Genomic DNA, 21,506 nt, shown 5'->3' with positions numbered 1-21,506 from the left:
GGAAGGGACTGTACTGTCTCACTCATCCTGATTTTATGACAAGTAGAAATGGAGACAGGGTGTTTGTGTGTGTGTGTGCCTGTGTTCTTGGGGTATGTCTAAGCTTCCATAAGGGGACATCATGGGGCACCCCCAGACTTGGCACAGGAAACCCCACCCATGTCATACCTACCTGAACCCTATCTATAGGAATGGTACTAGTAGTCACTCTGATTTGCTATCTCCTGGTCCCTACCAGCTATTCTGTGCATAGCAAATTGTACAGTCTGGCCCTTCTGTCTTCCCAGGTGGAGAATGTGGAGGGTAGGGGCTCAGCCCCAGTCTCCTTGCCACGTTGATCCTCTCAGAGGTTAGAAGTGATACACTTCAACACCTCAGGAGACTCAAACTCATTATCAGCTTTGGTTCCTACATTCCCATGCATGGCCGGGTGCCAGCACCATGGACAGCGGCCAAGACCCTCTTTTGGAGAGGAATAGAGGAAAGCCATTTCCAAGATGAGGATATGTGATCTTTAGTAGAGAAGCATTTTCCTCAAAACATCCCCAGGGAGGAGGGAGAGAAGAACCTTCCCTGAGAGAAGTACCAATAATAGGAAAGGCCTCTGGATCTGACTTTAGCAATGAATGAAGTAATTATTTTAATTGCTGATGAATAGTTCCATCATTCATATAATACAGTCCCAAAGCCTCAGGAGAAAGGGACCAGGCTTCAGGATGACCCACATTTTAACCAGTCCTTCCCAAAAATGATCTCCATAAAGCCCTCTACATTGCTGCCTCCAAGCACACCTTCCAGTTAACACCAAGCTGGGACACACCAGGATCAGACCTGTGAACCTGAGATGCCAAGAGTAGTTTAAACTGGCATTGGCGACTCACAACATTGGGAGAATCTGTTTCACTCCAAATGTGTCCAATTCATTTCATGCCATGTCTCTGAATGAGCACATTCCCTGGGAAGGATTAATAGAATCTACAAGATCCCCAGAGCAAGAAGGATAGCTTCAGCCTTCCCCAGCCCCTAATGTTTAGGGGGCTGGAGTAGCTCTCATTCCTGCAAATAACTACCATTCCTCACATTTGCAATGTCTATTTCCCTCATATTTCCATAGCTATTATGACACTCAATGTAAATCTCCAAGGTTCTGTGCAACTCCAGATGAAAAACACATTCTGGAATTTGTTAAGCTACTATTTAAAATAAATGGATCATCATCTAGCCTAGAAGTCTTTTTATGCCATCACTGATTTTCTCTGCAATGGCATTCAACCTGTCCCTCATTTCTCCTCATTCTAACCCTATGAGGTAGACAGGAAAACCACAGCAGAGATTTTTTTTCTAAAATCACACAACTCGAAGGTGGCAGGTACACCCCTTAGATACCTCTGAGCACTGCCACCTAGCAGCCAATGTGAATTATTCACAAGCAAGTGGGAGTTACACCTCCAACTCTGAACCCACTGCTGCATTTGGGATTTGCAACTTCTGCAGACAAACCTCCCTACACCTCCCACCTTCCAGAAAAACCCCAGATGAGAAAGGAGTCTCCACGTGCATATAAATGATTCTTTATCCCCTCCCCCCATGCAATGGGGGGTGGAGCAGGGGGAGGTTCCCCGCCCTCATGCAGGGAACGGGGAGGTCAAGGTATACTAGTCTTATTGCCAGCTGCCCTGTGGCCGTGGGGTGGGGAATGGGGGTCTATAACCCCCCTTTCTTCTGGCATTGGTTCCCTTTCACCAAGTCACTGTGGTGGAGCTGGGGTTGGGGCTGGAGGCCCTAGGAGCTGAGGTAAGGACGGTTCTCCAGGGAAGAAAAGCTGCTCTCCCCACCTGCCCACTGACTGCCCCAGGATGAGTGTGAGGAGCTAGAATGTCATCCAGGTGTCTCTACCCAGTGGGCAGTAGAGGCCAGACAATGTCCCCAGCCTGAGGCTGCCCAGAGAGCCTCAGCGGTGGGAGCACTGTGCCCCAAACACCTTGTCCAGGTGGACCTCCAGCAGCATGACACCTTATCTGTGGCCGATGCATTGATGCAAGATCCCCACTCCTGGAGTGGGATTCACACCGTGGTGACTCTCATGACAACCTCACGGCCAGAGTGGGCACTGGAACGGGCATCTGGTGGCCGCAGCTGTCCTAGGAGGTGGAGGATTGTATAACCACAGCGTTGAGGCAAGAGCGTCCGTATGCGCTGGGCAGCTGGGGGGCGGCTGGCTGCCCCAGAGTGGGGGCCTGTCCGTGAGGTCCTGGGGCCAGGCTTCCCTGCCATTCCTCCCCCTGCATCTCCTCCTATGTCCTTGGTCTTATCATAATTCAGGACCTTCCACTGCTGGTTCACTGCCTGCCAGCGCTTGAAGATACGGTAGACAGAAGAGCCTTCGTGGATGATGAGGCCTGAGCAAGAGGGATAAGAATTCCAGGGTCAACTGCTGTCCAGACTTAGGCCAGAGATACTTAAGCAAGCAGTTCTCCAGAGTGGGGGCATAGGGTTGCCAAGGGCCTGGAAGAAGCAGGGAAAGGAGAGATACCAACGTAGTCCTAAAGACCCCCAGGGGTAGAAAATTGCTACCCCTGAAAATAGATGTCCTCACCTATACAAACGACATCCATGAAGCCGTACATGCCGTAGCAGATCTGAAAGAGCAGATCCTGCCGTTGCCACTTGGCTGAAGGACTGAGTGAGGACCAGATGAGCCAGGAGATGCTGGCGACGAGGAAGAGAGAGCCCAGAATTATGGCTGCAATCTGGACCTTCTCGATGACTGTCAGAGAGATGGCCTGCCACTGTGTGGGAGAAAGCACCCCAAAAAGTCACAGAAAGAGATGGAGGGCCAGTTAATGGGTACCCTTTTGAGAAGGATACCCCAGGAACCTTCCTGAAACCCCTCAGGCAGGATTAACAATCTGTCTTCTCTGTCCTCTTATCAAACCTAGAAGGAGGCACCTCTCACCTTGTTTGAGACTCTTTGTCTTTTCTGTTAGAAAGGCAGGATCAGGCAAGTATTCTGAAGCCAGACCACCAAGGTTTGAATTCCAAATCCTAACACTATCACTTATCAGTTGAGTAACTTTGGGCAAGTCTTTAAATCTCTTTGTGAATTAATATCCTCATCTTTAAAATGAGGAGAATAATACATAACTAACAGGATTATTCTGTAGATTAAAAGATTTAATACATGCCAAGAGCTTGACACAGAAAACACTACATGTTGGCTATTACCATCATCAACGTTATCAGCGTTTCCTTTTTTAGTGTCCTAGTGCCTAGAACAGTGCCAGGAATAAAAGTAGCACCCGTTAAGTGTCTTTGTGAATAAATAAAGGGAGAGAGAACTTATGGACAGACAGAAGATTAATTAGTGAGGAGGGTGACTTTGAGGAAACAGTAAATGGATGAGGTAGGTTCCCTGGAGGGCCCCAGTTGGAGAATTCTCTCCTTGTACCTCACCTGCAGTGGGTTCTTGGTGCTGATCGCCAGGACCTGGTACTTGAAGTAGCAGAGCTCACAGCTCCAGGAGCCCCTCTCACTGATCCAGCGGATGAGGCAGGGCTGGTGCGTACAGCGCACGGAACCGTCGCAGCGGCAGGGGCTCAGGAGCTCCCCCTGGAGGAAGAGTGAGGAGGGTCCCTGTCAACTATACCACCCGACCCCACTCCTCTCCACTCAGGGAGAGAGAAACCTCCTCTCCAGGTCAGTCACTGTTCCAGTTTTTAAAAAAAGCCCTGGCCTTTCACCCAAAACACGGCAAGTGGCTAGGGCTTCAACAGAAAATAAAAAAGAGATCAAGGTAAACTTCCCTGACCAAAAGAGATGAGGATTGGAAAGGGATTGGTGGGTAGGGAAAATTGGGTCTTCTCTTTTCCCAGAATTTGGGGAAAGTGATGTTTAAGGCTTCCCAAATGGAAGGTTACCCCTTAGGATCTGGAGGGACAGGAGGCTCAGACCGTCTGAGCCATGCCGTCCTCCCCTACCCCATCACTGTAAAGTAGTTTCCAGATGTGATGCCGACAGGGATGGGTTATCGTCCTCAGTTTCCAGAAAAGGGGAGAAATCCTAGGGGTGGAAGTGGAGGGCGTCCCCCTTCAATCAGGGAATAATTTCTCATGACAAGACACCCCCCGGCACTAACCAGGGACATCTTTGTAACATTTAGGCAAAAAGTACTCTTTGGAATGAGGTGGAAAGTTGTGGAACGGGAAGTGAAGAAAAGTACCCCACGGAGAGAAATACTGAATGAGGCAAGGGCATCAGCTGGTCCCTCCCTCAAAGTGGGTACAGAAGCACTTTCCCCGCTGTCCCTCTCGGGAGAATAGGCCCCTCAGCCTGCAGAAACCCTGGGGTGAGAGAAGCAGGAGAAAAAGGCTGTCCCCGTCGCACAAAAATTGAAGTGTGCAAGAGGGATTTCAAGCCCTCCCAGGAGAAAGCCCCACCCCTCTCTGGGGACTCCTGACCCCCGGCCACCCCAACCTGCATTCGGGGAGTCTACAGCTAGCCCCCCACTTCGCCCTACACCCACTCGGGGTCCGAGTCCCGCCCAGGTTCCTCAGACCCCGCCCCGGGGCGCCCCAGGTGCGCGCCCCCCACCGCTCCCCTCCCCAACCGGTGCTCAGGCCTGACCTGCTCCGGGCCTTGGAAGCAGATTCGGCACTGGGGGGTTCGGAGCCCGCTGTCCAGGCTGCTGCTGAGCGACAGCGCGTCCAGCGCGCCCGGGGGCGGCGGCGGCGGCGGCGGCGCGGGCGGAGGCGGGGGTCCGGCCCGCGGCTCCTTGTCGCCGGCCAGGCCCCGGGCCCGCGGCTCCGACCCGTAGTATTCCTCCTCGTCTCCGTCGCCGTCCCGGGTCGAGCAGCCGGCGAAGGGGGCCCAGCCGCAGCCGCCTCCCCCGCCCCCCCGGGGCTGCGGCTCGGCCCGGGGCCGCCCCCCGCCAGTCAGCACCAGCAGCTTCAGCTCGTTCAAGAACATGCGGAGCCGAGACTTGAGCATCGTCCGGGCGCCGGAGGGGCGGGAGGCGGCGTACCAGGGGGCTCCCGGGCGGCGGGGGGAAGGGAGGGGACAGGCCGGGAAGGGGGCGCGCGTGGGCAAGCCGAGCCGGCCGGGGTCTTCGAGGCCTGCGAGCGCCGTTCACTGCCGCCGCCGCCGCCGGGGCTCCGGGGCTTGCGGGGCCCAGAGGGCTGGCGGCCCAGGGGCGGCGGGGCGGGCAGCCATGGCCGGGTAAGGGGGCGGGGGTCTCAGGGTGCCGCGCCCAGCGGGTCCGGGTCCGGAGCTGGCCGGGCCCCCGGCCTTACGCGCCCCGGTTCTCCGGCGGCGGGGCCACCCCCCATCGCCGTCCTCCCGGCCCCAGTCGCGCCCCGGCTCCCGGCTTCGGCTCGGCTCGGCCCCTGCGCGCGGCGGTGGCAAATGGCGGCTCCTTCCGGCGGCGGCGGCGGCGGCGGCGGCGGCGGCGGAGACCCCCCCGGAGCGGCGGGCGGGCGGGGCGGGAGCCTGGGAGCCGGTGAGGATGGAAGGAGGGGCGGGGCGGGGAGGGGGAGAGAAGTGGCCGCGGCTGCGCATCCCCGCCTCGCACAAGCAGGTGTCCCCCGAAGCGGGGGCGAGTGTGCAAGCTCGGGAGAGGGGCGAGGAGGGGAGTGGCCAAGGAAGGGGAGGGTGCACCGACTGGGAGAATAGGTGTGCGAGTTCGGGTGGAGGCGTAAGCGGGTGAGCACAGAAGGTAAGTGGTGAAAGACGCAGGTGTACCAGGGAGGGAGAGGCTTGTGCAAAAACTGAAGGGTGCAAAGAAAGACCTATGCAAGGTTCGGAGGTGCGAGGTTGGTGAATGAGCAAGAGAGGGTCTCAAGCAATAAACACGTATATAAAAGACTGAAAAATGTGCGCGGGTGGAACTGTGGAAAAGAAATGAGTGTGTAAGGGATCGAATCGGATTGCATGAGAAACAGAAGTGTGCAATTGTAATGTGTGAAGGAGGTGAGTGAGCAAAGGAGACAGGAGTGCTAAAAGGATAAGAGTGCCTTTCCTGGTACTCTGCTGCCCCACCACCTCTACACTAAAGTGAACCACACAGACACACACGTTAGCTCTTTGCTGTTATGGAGTCCTTGACCTGAGAACCAGTTATACCCCCTCATCACATTATTTCTGCCTTACACTTACAGCCTCTCTCACCTTTCCTTTCCAAAGCTTTGGGAAAAGGGATTTCAAGGGAGCCATTGGGTCAGACACACTGGGAAATTTTAATTAATTAGTAAAAGAGTAATTAATAGGAGAAGAGAGGGTATGGAACCAGGGACAGACTGCCAAACTAAGGCTCCTCAATAGAAAGTGATTAAGGGAGTGATGGCTCTTAGGAATTATTCAAATGTTTTGGATGGAGAATGAATGAATCAGAAGAAGGAGCTGGAACTCAAGCCAACGTAGAGGATAACTTCTATTCTAAAAACAGTGAGCTGTAGTGGGCTTATGTGGAAGATGAGGCTGAAGTGGACCCTGCTGGTGTAGTAAGGAAGTGTGACACATTCAGAGACACTTAAGCTTCTAGGCTTACAAACCAGTGGGTCCTAGCAAAATAGTCAATGAAACAAACATTCACCTCACAAGCCCCTTAGCCAGTTCAGACCTTGAGATTTTTCTTACTAGTGTCCCAGATGCCCTTGCCAACACAGGCCAAGAGCTAAAACTATTAGAATGCAAAGAGAGGGGATCTATACTGACATGTTTTCCATTTTGCCCTGGAGCATGGTTTATATTCATCTCAAGCCTGGACTGTTACATCTTTGGCCAGTTAAGGAGAATGGAAGGAGTGGCAACTAGATTAATAAAATGGTTTCAGATTTTAGACAACTTCTCACAAATGAGACACTGATCCATTCCCTGCCTTACTCCCATCCCTCCAAAGGGTTGGGAGATAAAGAAGTTGGAGCCAGTAAGACAAGGGAAGCCAGAGAAACCTGCCTGTTGTCTACCTAGGCATCTATGAGCAGGAACCATTTGGGAAAAGTCTGTGGCCGGGCAAGGCCAAGGGTTGAGAAAGCTTGTGCTGGGAGAAAAGAGGGATGCACAATGACCACAAATAAGGAGTCACTCGGTTTGCAGAAGGGCACAAGTCATTCTTATGCAATTCAGTGGTCTGGGGTGGTGGTGGTGGTAATTTCCTTTCACATGCACACTCCTACATCTATCTATCTACAATATATATAATGTCATACACCTATATATACACATATACAAACATACATATGTCATAGCATCGTAGTGCTGGAAAGAACCTTAGGTGTCAAGTATTCCTGACACCCACCAGTTCATTAATAACTTCTCTCCCAGAAGGCATCTAGTCTCTGCCTTAACATTTCCAGGGGAAGGGTGGAAGTTGGGAATACCTTATGTTAATACCTTGTATTAATCTGCCTCCTTTCAGTCCTTTAATCATAGTTTTGCCCTCCAAAGGGCATTGTCTACTCCTTATTTTATACGACCACACTGTCGACTACATCTTTACAGATAACCTTATCACTACTTTTTGGGGGGGTATCATTAACGTACAATTATATGAGCACCATTATGGTTACTAGACTCCCCCCATTATCAAGTCCCCACCACATACCCCATTACAGTCACTGTCCATCAGTGTAGTAAGATGCTATAGAATCACTACTTGTCTTCTCTGTGTTGTACTGCCTTCCCCATGCCTCTCCTGCATTGTGTGCTAATCGTGATGCCCCTTTCTCCCTCCTTTCCCACCCATCCTCCCCAGTCCCTTTCCCTTTAGTAACTATTAGTCCATTCTTGGGTTCTATGAGTCTGCTGCTGTTTTGTTCTTTCAGTTTTTTCTTTGTTCTTATACTCCACAGATGAGTGAAATAATTTGATACTTATCTTTCTCGGCCTGGCCTTTTTCACTGAGCATAATGCCCTCTAGCTCCATCCATGTTGGGGCAAATGGTAGGATTTGTTTTCTTCCTGTGACTGAATAATATTCCATTGTGTATATGTACCACATCTTCTTTATCCATTCATCTGCTGATGGACACTTAGGTTGCTTCCATTTCTTGGCTATTGTAAATAGTACTGCGATAAACATAGGGGTGTATATGTCTTTTTCAAACTGGGCTCCTGCATTCTTAGGGTAAATTCCTAGGAGTGGAATTCCTGGGTCAAATGGTATTTCTATTTTGAGTTTTTTGAGGAACCTCCATACTGCCTTCCACAAAGGTTGAACTAATTTACATTCCCACCAGCAGTGTAGGAGGGTTCCCCTTTCTCCACATCCTCACCAACATTTGTTGTTGTTTGTCTTTTGGATGTTGGCCATCCTAACTGGTGTGAGGTGATATCTCATTGTGGTTTTAATTTGCATTTCTCTGATAATTAGCGATGTGGAGCATCTTTTCATGTGCCTGTTGGCCATCTGAATTTCTTCTTTAGAGAACTGTCTGTTCAGCTCCTCCGCCCATTTTTTAATTGGATTATTTGTTTTTTGTTTGTTGAGGTGTGTGAGCTCTTTATGTATTGTGGATGTCAATCCTTGATCGGATATGTCATTTATGAATATATTCTTCCATACTGTAGGATGCCTTTTGTTCTATTGATGGTGTCCTTTGCTATACAGAGGCTTTTCAGCTTGATAAAGGCCCACTTGTTCATCCTCATCACTACTTTAAAGGGCTAGTGACAGACACCAAAAAAACCCCACATACACACAGGAAACACGCTCTCATAAAAATTCTTGAATGAGTGAATGAAACACACAAATGAGAATGTTTTCCGATGGCGGTGGAACAGAAAGGCAACAGAACTACCTCCCGCCCCCCGTCACCCCCGTCTGCCTATAGAGTGAGAGACGTGTGGTGAAGTTGGAGATGGGCTCAGGTTCTGCCAGCAGCCCAGAGTTGGCATCTGGGTGGCCCAGGTTGCCATGGCACCGCATCGGACTCCCCCCTCTCCCCCCTTACCGCCGTAGCCCGGCTCGCCAGTGTACTACACATAGTCACGTGCCCTGCCGCGTAACCACACCTCTGCTCCACCGAGCAATTCAGCGGTCACGTGTGATAGCAACAGATCACGTGGTTGCCTCCTCCCCTCCCTTCTCCGCCCCCTTCCCCGTGCAAGTCGCTCCTGCCTGCTCCTCTGCGCATGAGCATCCGGTCACGTGCAGCAAACGTCCGGCGTTCGCTCCTCCCCCCCAGTTTCCGCGCGCCTCTTTGGCAGCTTGGTCACATGGTGAGGGTGGGGGTAAGGGGGCCGCTCTAGCCTGCGGCCTGTGTCTGTGGTCGGGCCCGTAGCGTCCAGCTGCCTGGACTGAGCTCGAGTGTATGGCGGCGCTGCAGGAGCCGGCTCCGGGGCCCCGATAACGGGCCGCCCCCGCGGCTCCCGGCACGGGGTGAAGTAAGTGTAGCCTCTTCCTGGGAATGGGGAGCATTCTCTCCCTGCACGGCTTCCTATGCGGGCTGGTTATGGAGGGGTCGCTCGAGGGCGGGAAGTGGGGCAGGGTGTAATGTTCTTTGTGGTCGTAGGGAGACGTAATTTGAGGGACTGGGTTTAGGGTCTTCGGTGCAGGGGGTGTGTCGCGTGGCACCTCTCTTATGAGGGGCGCGATTTTCCCAAAGGAAAATGCGTTTTTTTATTCTACGGCCTTACATGATTGGAGGGGTTGGGGTCAGAGTCATCAGGTCACTCAGGAGCCGGCGCCGTGGAAGATCGGGGAGGGGACAGGATGCTGGTGGTGGTGCCTTTGTGATGTCTTTTGTGGGAGTCAGTGTGTGGCTGCAGGCTCATACCATACCAACTCTGGAAGGGAATTTCGGTGGTAGGAGTCTCTCTGATTGTAGGGTCTCCTGTGCTGTGAGAATGGCTACCCCTCGGTATGAGCCAGTGGCTGAAATTGGTGTTGGTGCCTATGGGACGGTGTACAAGGCCCGTGATCCCCACAGTGGCCACTTCGTGGCCCTCAAGAGCGTGAGAGTCCCCAATGGAGGAGGTGCTGGAGGAGGCCTTCCAATCAGCACAGTTCGTGAGGTGGCCTTACTGAGGCGGCTGGAGGCTTTTGAGCATCCCAATGTTGTTCGGTAAGAAGTAGGTGGAGGGTTGCAAGTTGGTAGTACAGGGGGAAAGATGACCTATAGGTGGGGAGTGGTGGGCTGGAGATTAGTGGAACCCTGAGGAAATAAGGGGAGGCAATGTTGGACAAAAGGAGATTGATCAGTAACTATTTGTTCTGGCCAGATTGATGGACGTCTGTGCCACAGCCAGAACTGACCGGGAAACCAAAGTGACCCTGGTGTTTGAGCATGTGGACCAAGACCTAAGGACGTATCTGGACAAGGCACCCCCACCAGGCTTGCCAGTGGAGACCATCAAGGTGAGTGGGATGGGCAGACACTTGAGACCTTTGTGGTAGAACCTTGTGATTTCAGGTATGATGCCTCATTTCCAGTTCCTCTGTACCTCTCCCTTCCAAATCAGGATGTGATGCGCCAGTTTTTAAGAGGCCTGGATTTCCTTCATGCCAACTGCATTGTTCACCGAGATTTGAAGCCAGAGAACATTCTTGTGACAAGTGGTGGGACAGTCAAGTTGGCTGACTTTGGCCTGGCCAGAATCTACAGCTACCAGATGGCACTTACACCTGTGGTCAGTAGAAAGATGGTAGCCAAAATGGGTTCTTGCTGGCAGTGAGGGAGTGTTGCCTATAGCAGTTGAGAAGCCATGTTTTATTATTTCATTCATGCATTCGTGTTTCATGGTAACCTCTAGAGCCCTTACCCACTCTTCTTATTCCTATTAGGTTGTTACACTATGGTACCGTGCTCCAGAAGTTCTTCTACAGTCTACATATGCAACACCTGTGGACATGTGGAGTGTTGGCTGTATCTTTGCAGAGATGTTTCGTCGAAAGTATGGGACTCTAGTATCCTGAACTATCTTGCATTTCCATCTGTCTCATTCATAAACTACATTCATACCCTGCCCATGCTTTCACTTGAGTACTTCTGATCACCTGTACATAGAAGTTGTTCTGGAATTGGGAACTTCACATCCCTTTATGCTCCATTCCCTTTATTTTGAGCCACCAACAGTAATCATTCCACTGCCATATTTTTTTAAATGACTGCTACCTTTTATTTCTTCTCACCTTAGGCCTCTCTTCTGTGGAAACTCTGAAGCTGACCAGTTAGGCAAAATCTTTGAGTAAGTGACCAGCAAGGGGGAAAAGAATTTTGCATTCTGAGTCCTCTTTCTGCTGAGCTCTAGATGGCACCTGGCTGTCCCTGGAGGTAGGGCCTGAGGAAGGACCAGCCTGACCGGAGTTCTGCTGTTCCCCACAGCCTGATCGGGCTGCCCCCAGACGATGACTGGCCCCGAGATGTGTCTCTACCCCGAGGAGCCTTTTCCCCCAGAGGGCCCTGCCCAGTGCAGTCTGCAGTTCCTGAGATGGAAGAGTCTGGAGCACAGCTGCTGCTGGTACTGGTCTTGGGCATGGGGTGAAATAGGGTTGCAAGACGGAGCAGCATAAAAAGTCCCCAAACCATCGTAGTTATTAAAACTTGGTTGGGGGATGGGCTAGCTTTTATTGGTGCTGTGAATAGCCATCCACAAAGAGGGATGTAGAAAACAGCCCATTGTAGGATTGTTGGGGGTGAGCACAAGTCGTCTTTGCATTTTTTTCTTTACAGTTTTCTGACCTTTGCCTCCCCTCTCAGGAGATGCTGACTTTTAACCCACACAAGCGAATCTCTGCCTTCCGAGCCCTGCAGCACTCTTATCTACAAAAGGCAGAAGGTAACCCAGAGTGAGCTGGAATGGCTGCATCGGAACTGAGAGAAGAGAAGCTGTCATTTTCCTTTCTTTGAACACTTGAGCAATGAGCCTCACACTGAGGAGAGCTCTGCCTTCATCTCTGAGGCTGTGGAGACTCCTCCAACTTTTTACAGAGAATATTTTGCTGCCTTAATGACATTCCCCTCCCATCCCTCCTTTGAGGCTTATCCTTTTCCTGACCCCTATTTCCTTATATCAAGGGGTATGTCCCTTGTTCTCTCCTTCCCTACGTTGATATTGGGATCCTTTTTTTATACAGGAAAAACAAAACAAAACAAATACGGTCTTTTTTTTTTTTAAGTTTCTTACTCTGATTAGCTTTCCTATTTGGGGATTTGGAAAAAACTATTTGGAAAGTGGAGCTTCCCTGCAGTATCTTAGATTCCCCTTAGGTCATAGTGGGGCCCCTCCACTGAGAAGAAAAGGCACTTCAGTTGCTTCTTTGAATATGGAGTTTAAATGGCTTTTATTTTTTATATTCACTGAACTTCCCCAAACTGGGTACTGCCTATTAGAAGAAAGAGTTCTTGATGGTTCTCTCCCTGGCTCTAACAGAGCCAGTCCAGGTTATGTGGAATGATCCAGCATATGGAGGGGAAAAGAAGGGAAACAGCCACGAATGACTCTTACCCCATCCCATTTCATGCACTCCCAAGAGCTGTGCAGATCCACTTAGGGAGAGAGGGAGGAGGATCTTCTTTATTCCTTATAGCCTTGCTCCCACCAGAACATGTCAAGCCATGACTGGCTTAGTCATCTTTAGGGGATGTGGCAAAGGGCCTTTCCTTTTTCTCAAACAAAAAAGGCTGCAGACCCTAGGTTTTCCCTAATGGAGGAAGAAAAAACTTAGAGCAGGAGAGAAGTCAGAAGGAGCCAAACTCTTACAGAAAGGCACTGGGGTTGGCTCGAGGATCCTTCTGATTGCGAAATCTCATAGCTAGCCAAACACCAAGGATCTGTCAAAGCAACAGGAAAGAGATAAGTACCAATTCTGAATACTGGGGCTAAGACTTAAGAGAAAGGGTGTTAGGAAGGAACTGGAGAATGTTACCTCTGTAAAACTAAAGAAGAGTCCGACGCCCCCCAAGATTTTCAGGGCTTCATCTGAATGCTTAAGGAACTTTTCTCCACACATCTGGCATGTGGGGCTCCGGCTCTTGCATATCTAAGGATAAAACGCATCTGAGTGGAAGATGCAGAGTTGCTAAGCTGTCCTATCCCCATATCTATGGTGAATGGACCTAGAAATTATTTACTAGCTTCTGATCACTTGCTTACCAACTAAAATCTCATTTGGCTAATTATCTAGCTGCTATCCATCCTCTGTTCCCCTACTATCACACAGCCCCAGTACAAGAGTGCTGCCAGAGACAGCCACCACATTCAAACTCAAATCTGCCAATTTGGGCATTGTCCTTACCCAGTTTTCCTACTGCACCCACCAAGCCCCTGTGCCAACTCACTGCAGTGCAGAAAGCATAATCTTGTTGATACAGGGTTGTGAGGTTGAACAAGCCACAACAATCAAAACTTCTTTCCAGTTCATCCCGGGTCTTATTACTCATGACCCACCAGGAAGCATTGATGACATCTGTCTGGAGAACACAGAGGGAAATTACTTGGTGCTGCTAACAATCCCCCTACATCCTGATCTGCTTAAGTGTCTTAATTTCCCTGTTTGAGCAAAGGGAGTCAACATCTCTTTAGAAGCAAAGGTGTAGCACAATTACATAGATAGAATGATAAATATCCACCTCAGGTTCTCCTAGATCATCTTCATGGAAAATTAACCAGACATCCGAGAGGAGGTAAATGGTTCAAGAGTCTGGAAGTAGTGGATCTAAGAATGATCTTTGGGACCAGACTGAGAGAAGTTACAGAGAGATCAATGAAAAAGTACTCAAGAGAGCATCACCTTACCTGTTTGCTCCGGTTAATAGCCAAACATGAGCAAGATATTCCAAACTGGAAGATGAAGACCAAGCCAAGGATGATCATGTACTGAGGAAGAGTTAAGGAAAAAAATCCTGGGTTCTTTTATGTTTCACCTAGAGTAATTGTCTGACCTCGTCTATTTATAGACCATCTACAACTGTGTCATTTGAAAACCAAACCATTAGCTCTTGTTTCACAAAGAAGGCAGGACAAAGAGACAGGTCCCCAATATCCCTGAGGTCTACCCTTAAAACTTCTAACCAGCCAACTCAGTCCTCCCAAGAGCCCCAGTGCCCCCATCACTTCAAGTCAGGATACAAAGAATAACAGTACTTGGTGGTGGTTCACAGCACCCACCAGTCCAGCCACTGCGATAAGAAGAAGGAAGACTCCCACAGCAATGACTCCTCCGATGATGTGGATGCTGGACACCAGACCAAGGCCCTTACCCCAAGCAGCCACTCCAATGAGCAATAAGCCTACCAGCTACGGGAAACAAAGAGCGGGATACATTTAAATAATTCTAGCGTGCAGAACAGCCAAAGACGTGTGTGAATGAGAGGCAGAAGGTGCTGTCCAGACCAGAAGCGTCCTTGGGCGCTCCTCTCACTGGAGGTCAGTATGGCTAGGACGGCGGTGGGGGATGGCATAGACAGTAGAGTCTATGAAGAGGAAAATAAAACCTTTAGCTTCATCCATACTTATGTTTTGGGAGAAACAAGTTCACCTTTCTGCCCATCCCCCGCCTTGGGGTGGAGGGTGGGGGGCGAAAAAGCCTCCGATCGCCGGAAGTCCCCTGTCTTCCCACGGAAGTCCCCAGGAATTCCCTCTTCGCAGGAAGTTCCCAGGAATCTTCCCGGAACCCCCAGTACACCCCTCTCCCCACCGGAAGTCCCCTAGAGATTCTCCCCACTCGCTTTTCCTCCCTGAAGCTTTCCCCACCTCCAAAACCTCACCATGTAGACTACGTTGAGCGCGCACAGCGCATTCTTGGAGCAGGCAAAGCCGCCGCAAACCATATCCCCAGCTTTGGGGACCCAAGTGGTCCCAAGGACTTGGGGGGAGGGTCTTGGGGACCGTCTTCTTAGACCCCGGCAGCTTCTGTCTCTTTAAATCGAGTCCAGCCAAACTCAGTCCTCTGCGCCTGCACCGCCCCACCCCTGCCTCAGGATTGGCGAAACTCAGGGCTAATCCAGTACGTCGATGATCTGAATGCCAATCAACCTGCATTGCGTCACCTACCCTCCTGCCAGCCCCGCCCCTAGGTTCTTTATTGGATAAAACTTAAATCGGGGCAGGGTTTCCAGAGATTCTCATAGGAACTAGAGCCTAAACTTCGAAACCCGGATTGAAAGCGGAGCTCTCCGAGGTCACAGCTGGAAGAAGTCTGGAAGAGGCGCTGGAGAAACTCCTGCAGAGAGAGAGAAGGCGCGGCTTTGAGGACGGGGGGAAGGTCTCTCCTCAAGGGAACGCCCTTTTCCGCCCCTTGCCCCACAGTGACCTCACGATGACGCCATTGTTTGTTATTGCGTCATTTTGGGGAACACCCAGAGGAGCAAAGTATTGAGCTGCTTAGCCCGGCCACAGAGAGCCCAGGACACAGCGACACCCAGCGAATCCGCTCGTGTTTATAAGTGTGCCCACTAGCACACTCCTGTACATATCCCCTCCTAATGGGGTGTGAATATACCAGAAATTCAGTGTGAAAACTAGCGGCATTCAACCAGCGCGTTACTGTATGTGGTAAAGCAACAAGTTGCAGACGTGGCTGTTCTCAGCCTTTCCAGAGCACATGCCTGACCCAGGATTTGCAAAACATGACAGAGGGATCTGGAATATGAATAAATATGAGGGCAAGGAGGAGTCTCCACATTTTCACTCTGGGAGTGGGCATAGTGGTTGATCGATGTAATATCAATAAACATTGAATAGGCGCTTTGACACACACCTTTTCATGGGGGGGGGGAGGCATAATCCATCTTTCCTCCAAGAGAAAGCAGTCTTAGTAGGAACACAAATTTAAAAACCTCCTTTCAAGCCCACAGAATGATTTAAATTTGTGTGTACTTAAATTATATGGTTGCGTAAACAGTACAGTCTTACTGCCAGAGTCAGGCTGCATGGGTTCCGACTTTGCAACTTACCAACTGTGTAACCTTTGGCCAGTTATTTATAAACTTTCTATGCCTGTTACCTCATCTGTAAAATGGTGATAGATAACAATACACCTACTCCTTGGGCTGTTAAGAGAATTGAAGGAGTTACTATATGTAGAATGCTTGGGACACTACCTGGCACATAGGAAAGTGCTACTATTATCAGCCTGTTTTACAGGTTTCAGTGGGTAATCCCAACCCCAACTCCCTTATCTTCAGATGGACATATATTCCCACAGTTATAGTCCTTTATCCTTCACAAATTGATATCAAGATGTGCAGGATGAGAGACATTAGATGGGACCACAAAGATTTGAGTCCTGAATCAAAGAGATTAAATTATCCACCACTTTCCCCTCATCCTCTGCATCTTCTTTCTGTCCTTCAACTCCTCCCACACCCTATTCTCTTTCAGGTCCTAAATCAAGACCATGCTAATAGGGATAAGGGGAACTGGTTGGCAAGCATCTTGGTTGGGTGGCATAGTCAGAATTGTCATCAGAAGACCTAGATCTGTATCTTTGTTTCACCTCTTACTGGCCTCTCTGAGCTTCAGTTTCCTTTTCTGCAGAAGAGGAATAACAATCCTACCCCTCAAGCCTGTGGTGATACTATATATGAAAGTGTGCTGTAAACTATTAAGTGTTATAGACAAGTTAATTATTATGAAAGTAACTGAAAGTGGAGGACGGTGGTTTTGTCTGCTTATAGGTTACTGTCCTCTTCCATAACCTGTTCTCCCTGACTAGTCACCCTTTTAGCAGGAGGTGGTTGCAGTGGGGTTGCCAATGGAGGAAGGGTTACATGGCAAGATGTAAGTGAAAGGGTATCTCGCCGCGACCCTCCTTACCCAGAATGACTCAGGAGACACGGGCCCACGCAAGAGACTTTATTATCTGAAGGAGAGAGTGGCTGCCCCAGAGGTGGGTGGGGAGAGAGGGGTGGGGGGGAGCAGCAGAGAGAGCAGCGTGACAGAGAGAGCAGAGAGCAGAGAGAGAGAGGGAGACAGAGAGACAGAGAGACAGAGAGAGAGAGAGCAGCAGAGTGAGAGAGACAGAGAGAGGGAGAGAGAGACAGAGAGAGACAGCAGAGTGAGAGAGGGCAGCTGCGTGGTGCCTTTTATTGTGGCGGATCCGCGAAGCCTGTTGCCTTGGGGGAGGGTCGGGATGTTTAGAGATAAGGCGGGGTAAGCCCAGGCAAGTCACAGGTGTAATTCTCACCGGCTTATGTGCTTGGGACCATGGGGCAAATGGAGGATAAATTACTATTTTCTTACATTCCTCCCTTTTCTGTTTTCTAAGTAGTAGAGGATTTGGGAAGGGGTGAAGGTTAGTTTTCAGTAACTGCTTCCTGCTGATTAGGGGCGATGAAGTTCATTTTTGTATTGATGGGGGGCGGTCCTCAGATAAGCCTTGGTCTGCAGTGGCGATGGTGTGTTCCAGGTTCAATAAGGATGATCGTCTTTGGAGAGGGGTTGGTAATCCTGTAATATAAGCTGGTTAAAGGTTTGGTTAGAAATTTTTTGCATTTGGGCTGATTGCTATGTTTACATAGGGTGGCTGAATTAATCGCATTTTTGGGGACATATGTGTAGGCAGCAAAGCAACCTGTAGGGCAAAGGGAATCCTTGATGGTGCAATCTTTTGGACAGTCTGAAAGAGAGGAAAGGGCTGGCACTGGGAAGATAGGTCTGGTGAGAGAGTAAGTGTTGAGACTAGGGTTAATAATCCTGAAGCATGACGCATGGTGGTTGTAAGGGAGGTCTTAGGACTCTGTGCTGGCAGAAACTTCTTCAGTGATGAGTAGAAGTGGAGATGAGCAGCGCGAAATGCGGAGAGTAAGAGGTCCCGTCAGCGTGGAGTAGGAACATGTGGGAGATTTGGTGGGAGGGGAAAAAGATGAGACAAATGGCTTAAGGTGGGAGTTGTGTATCTAGTGGGGAAGACCCTGGAGTTTAACTGCAGTTGGCGTGGAAAGGATTACTGTGTATGGTCCTTGCCATTTGGGAGTTAGGGATGGTGTCTTTGTTCTTTGGAACGGGCATGGTTTGGAGAAGTTTTTTCCTGTCTATGGTAATGGCCTTGTAGGGGAGAGCTGAACTCTCAGGTATGTGACCTGAGCGGCAGACAGCTGAACTTTGGAGGGTGAAACTCGCTAGCTGTGTTCTGAGAGAAAGTTTAAAAGGAGAATAGTATCTTGTTGTGAGGTTTGTAGGGAGGGACTGCACAGGAGAAGATCATCTACATATTGAAGAAGGGTGGAGCTCGAGAGAGTAAGGGATTTGAGGTCTTGGGCTAGAGCCTGTCTAGAAAGGTGGGGACTATCCCTAAAGCCTTGGGAAAGGACTTGTTAAGTGGTCTCTGAATATTAAAAATTAACTTAACATAAGGAATTTCCTGCCTTGATTTTTCTCTGGGATACCGGCGTCTTGGTCTGGGAGCATATCAAAAGGCTGCCTGCCCAGCTCCCAAGGTGGGCTGAGGTATTGTCTATTTGCTAAAGAATCCTGCCTTTTACTATGCCATCTACAGCTGGTTCTGCATGCTAAGTTAGTTGCTCAGTTTGCAAAATTACCTCCTCAGATCTGAAGGAGGAAAGACAGCACATAGGCCTGGGCCTTTTAGTATGCTAAAGTAAATCTTATACATGATTACAAATGATTAGCATAATAAAACATGTGCTACTCTTTGTCTGGGGAACATTAACTGATCTCACTGAAGAATGATTCTAGAGCTTAATGTTCAACATAGTTTTAGTAGGGGGGGTGTTCCTAGCATGTAGTTTTACATTGCTCTGACTGCAAATATCCTGCCTTGCTTTCTCCAGAAGCTCTCACCTTATTCTGTCTAAGCCTATGGTCCCTGTCTCATTCTCCCCTCTACAGATAGAGACTCTAGCTGCTGCTAGGGAAAAGGGGCGATGACCACTCTGGCTGCTTCATGCTGAGAGGGGGCGCAGTAAAGGGTGCAGCTGGGTCTCCATCACTGGCCAGTTGAGAGGGCCTTGGAAGGTTGGCACTTCTATTTTGGGTTTCATTTCTATTATTATTTGCAGTTTTGTGGCTTTTAGGCAAGATAGAACAAATTGTTATTAGGTTAAGTAGCAACATCTGGAGTTGGATTTTCCATTCTGGAAGGACAAACTTGACAAGATTAAGAATGCATGGCTGAATACAAGAACTAGAAATATGAAGAGTCTAATTGAGAATCATAGCCAGGTATCATGGGGAAACTAGAATGTTGAATCGAGTTTACATCTCAATGACTAGTATTAGGATTTAGTATAGATAAGACAGCATTATTGAAACAATATTTTTCTCTAAAATCACTCTCATTTTTATTAGAAGTATCCAGATTAAGAAAATAATTAACAGTTGGCTTGATTATTTGCATAAGTGCAGCAAGAAGAGTAATTGATTACATGGGATCTTTTAAATGTGCTTTGCTGGAACTTTTTGCAAGGAATTTCAGATTGAACTTTTAAGGGCTTCTTGACGCCAGAAAGCCAAGCCAGACTTGCCATCAGCTTGTGCCTGCAGTACCTGTAGATTTGGGTGAATTCCTCTCTTCTTGAGGTTCCTGCACCTGCCAGGAAGTGACCTTCCTTACTCACCTGGTAAGGCTGCTGGGAACTCTGTAAGCAAGGTACCAGGCCAGTTCTTCTAAGGGGCTTTGTTGGCTTTATAAAGTCAATCTTAGTTCCTTAAAGCTGTCTGTTCATATCTGAGTTTACACATGTGTCTCTCAGGTATGACATTCCAGTCAAAGCCTTGGTACTATAACCAGTGTTTTTAATTAGTCCTCTTACAAGGAAAGCAGATTCTTATTGAACTTATGCAAATAAACATACTGCCATGAAATATAAAAATAGTCACTGAGAGTTTTTAAATTCTGGAGGGATCAGGTAGAGAGAAAGATAAAGTTTCAATTCTGCTTACAAAGACAGTCATTTACTAAACTGTTGTCAGTTTTAGAGAAAAAGCTTAAAACACTTTATCAACAACATTTGAAATAAAAAGCCACCAAATCATCTTCCGAATTTACTTAATCCTATGTAACAAATACCTGTTCTGCTGAAATCTAGTTTTTTACTAGTTTAGGAGTAATAAAACAGTGAGTATAGATGACAGAAGACTTACAAATGACAATGGTTAAAGATCTGATGAGAGCTTACTGTAAGACAGTTGTCATAGGGAAATTTGGATATTTTTGTAACACAAAAAAGTTTAGCATCATTCCCTGTGACAGTGCCTTCTAGGTAATTAAGCAGGTAAATAAGCCAAATTAGCCAAATATTTTCCTCAATGAGAAAAAATTCCTCTGAAATGTTCCAGGGACCCTCTGGAACACATCAGAGTGAACTAGAGGTAAAAAGCACCTTTTTAAATTTGATTTTGGGAAGCTGTTAAAAGTTTTAAGGCACTTGCTTAAATAGTTACTCACATTAGACAAAGCTACACTTCACTTTAAGCATTTTTTCTTTGAAAGATTTAACAGATACCATCAACTTATATGACTTTAGGAAAACTTAGGCAGCTGATAACCATAAGGACATGTCTATTCAGTTCAACTTAAATTAGCATTAATGCTTAATATCTTCTATTAGAATTTTCTGGAAATTTTAGAATGCCCAATTTTTACAAGCACTTGTCTTTAAATCAATCTTTATTAATACCATCCGGAGGTGGAAAAATATTTTTCATTTACACACTTAGACACAAACATACAGATTGAGACGTAATGATACAGTGAGAGGACAGACAGAGCTCCTGGCATGAGCCAGGAGGGGACAAGAGAGCCCGTGGTGGTGCATTGTCTAGGAGTTTTATAGGCAGTTGAGGATATTTGGGAACGTGAAAAAAGCTTAGGGGTGTGGACTTTAAGGCAAGTAGTAGGTGTTTAGGATTGCAGGGGAAACAGAGAGAGAGCTTGGTTCGGAGGTAGGAGAAAGCCTGGATATATGGGATCTCTTTCCATTTGCCCGTACGCTCACAGAAGTTGTATAAGTTGCGGAGAATTTTAGGATTTAAAGAGCCATTGGGGGGCCATTTAGACTGATTGTCCAAGGGATATTGTGGCCAGATCTCATTACAGTAGTGAACAGGTTTGAGGTCTGGAGTGAGGTGGAGGGGCTTTACATTATTGAGTAAGCACCCTAGCGGTGAATCTGCGGGAACAGAGGAGCCAGATCCCATGGTGAGAACGAGACCATTCAGAAGTCGCTTAGGCGTCCCTCAGCGATTGAGAAGGTCGCGGAGAAGGGGGTCGTCACCACCTCTAACTGTGGGGTCGAGGCAAAAACACCGGGGAGGCTTGGTACCTGGTACCAGGAGTTTTCGAGTAGACTAGATACGTAAAGGGAGACCGGGCCTCAGTGGATGAGGATTCTCACCATGGGGAGGCAGAGAAGGGTCGACTATGGGGATCAACTGTGACTCTGAAAGTCGTGGTTGGGGGTGCCCCTGTCCCAGAGGAGCCCTTGGGGGTGCCGAACACTCAATGGTCACTTCCCAGGTTCCAAAGGGACATTTAAGTCGACCATGAAGGGGAGACTCACCAAATCGAAGGCCAGTGTTGGGCGAGAAGACCAGTGACTGGGGAAGTG

The 21,506-nt window shown here is 48.8% G+C and overlaps 3 protein-coding genes across 3 annotated transcripts; 1 reads left to right on the top strand and 2 right to left on the bottom strand.

Annotated features, from left to right (window-relative positions):
* Window positions 1-489: 489 nt before the first annotated feature.
* Window positions 490-4,999, bottom strand: MARCHF9 (membrane associated ring-CH-type finger 9). The gene is made up of 4 exons (XM_036894975.2): window positions 4,624-4,999; window positions 3,454-3,609; window positions 2,597-2,789; window positions 490-2,399 (listed from the first exon to the last, which is right to left on the bottom strand). The coding sequence occupies exons 1-4, from the start codon at window positions 4,984-4,986 to the stop codon at window positions 2,065-2,067; spliced, it is 1,047 nt and encodes a 348-aa protein (XP_036750870.2). The 5' UTR covers window positions 4,987-4,999; the 3' UTR covers window positions 490-2,064.
* A 4,176-nt stretch (window positions 5,000-9,175) lies between these two features.
* CDK4 (cyclin dependent kinase 4) lies at window positions 9,176-12,090 on the top strand. The gene is made up of 8 exons (XM_036894966.2): window positions 9,176-9,378; window positions 9,822-10,058; window positions 10,216-10,351; window positions 10,456-10,623; window positions 10,778-10,887; window positions 11,131-11,181; window positions 11,319-11,454; window positions 11,694-12,090. The coding sequence occupies exons 2-8, from the start codon at window positions 9,841-9,843 to the stop codon at window positions 11,784-11,786; spliced, it is 912 nt and encodes a 303-aa protein (XP_036750861.1). The 5' UTR covers window positions 9,176-9,378; window positions 9,822-9,840; the 3' UTR covers window positions 11,787-12,090.
* A 170-nt stretch (window positions 12,091-12,260) lies between these two features.
* Window positions 12,261-14,907, bottom strand: TSPAN31 (tetraspanin 31). Its single transcript, XM_036894967.2, has 6 exons — window positions 14,703-14,907; window positions 14,065-14,232; window positions 13,732-13,812; window positions 13,275-13,406; window positions 12,863-12,976; window positions 12,261-12,767 (listed from the first exon to the last, which is right to left on the bottom strand). The coding sequence occupies exons 1-6, from the start codon at window positions 14,763-14,765 to the stop codon at window positions 12,693-12,695; spliced, it is 633 nt and encodes a 210-aa protein (XP_036750862.1). The 5' UTR covers window positions 14,766-14,907; the 3' UTR covers window positions 12,261-12,692.
* Between the last annotated feature and the right edge of the window lie 6,599 nt (window positions 14,908-21,506).

This window comes from Manis pentadactyla, chromosome 10 (genome assembly GCF_030020395.1).
Source record: "Manis pentadactyla isolate mManPen7 chromosome 10, mManPen7.hap1, whole genome shotgun sequence".
In the NCBI taxonomy this organism is placed as follows: domain Eukaryota; kingdom Metazoa; phylum Chordata; class Mammalia; order Pholidota; family Manidae; genus Manis; species Manis pentadactyla.
Note: the sequence above shows the minus strand (reverse complement) of the source record. Positions and strands in the feature narration are given on the sequence as shown.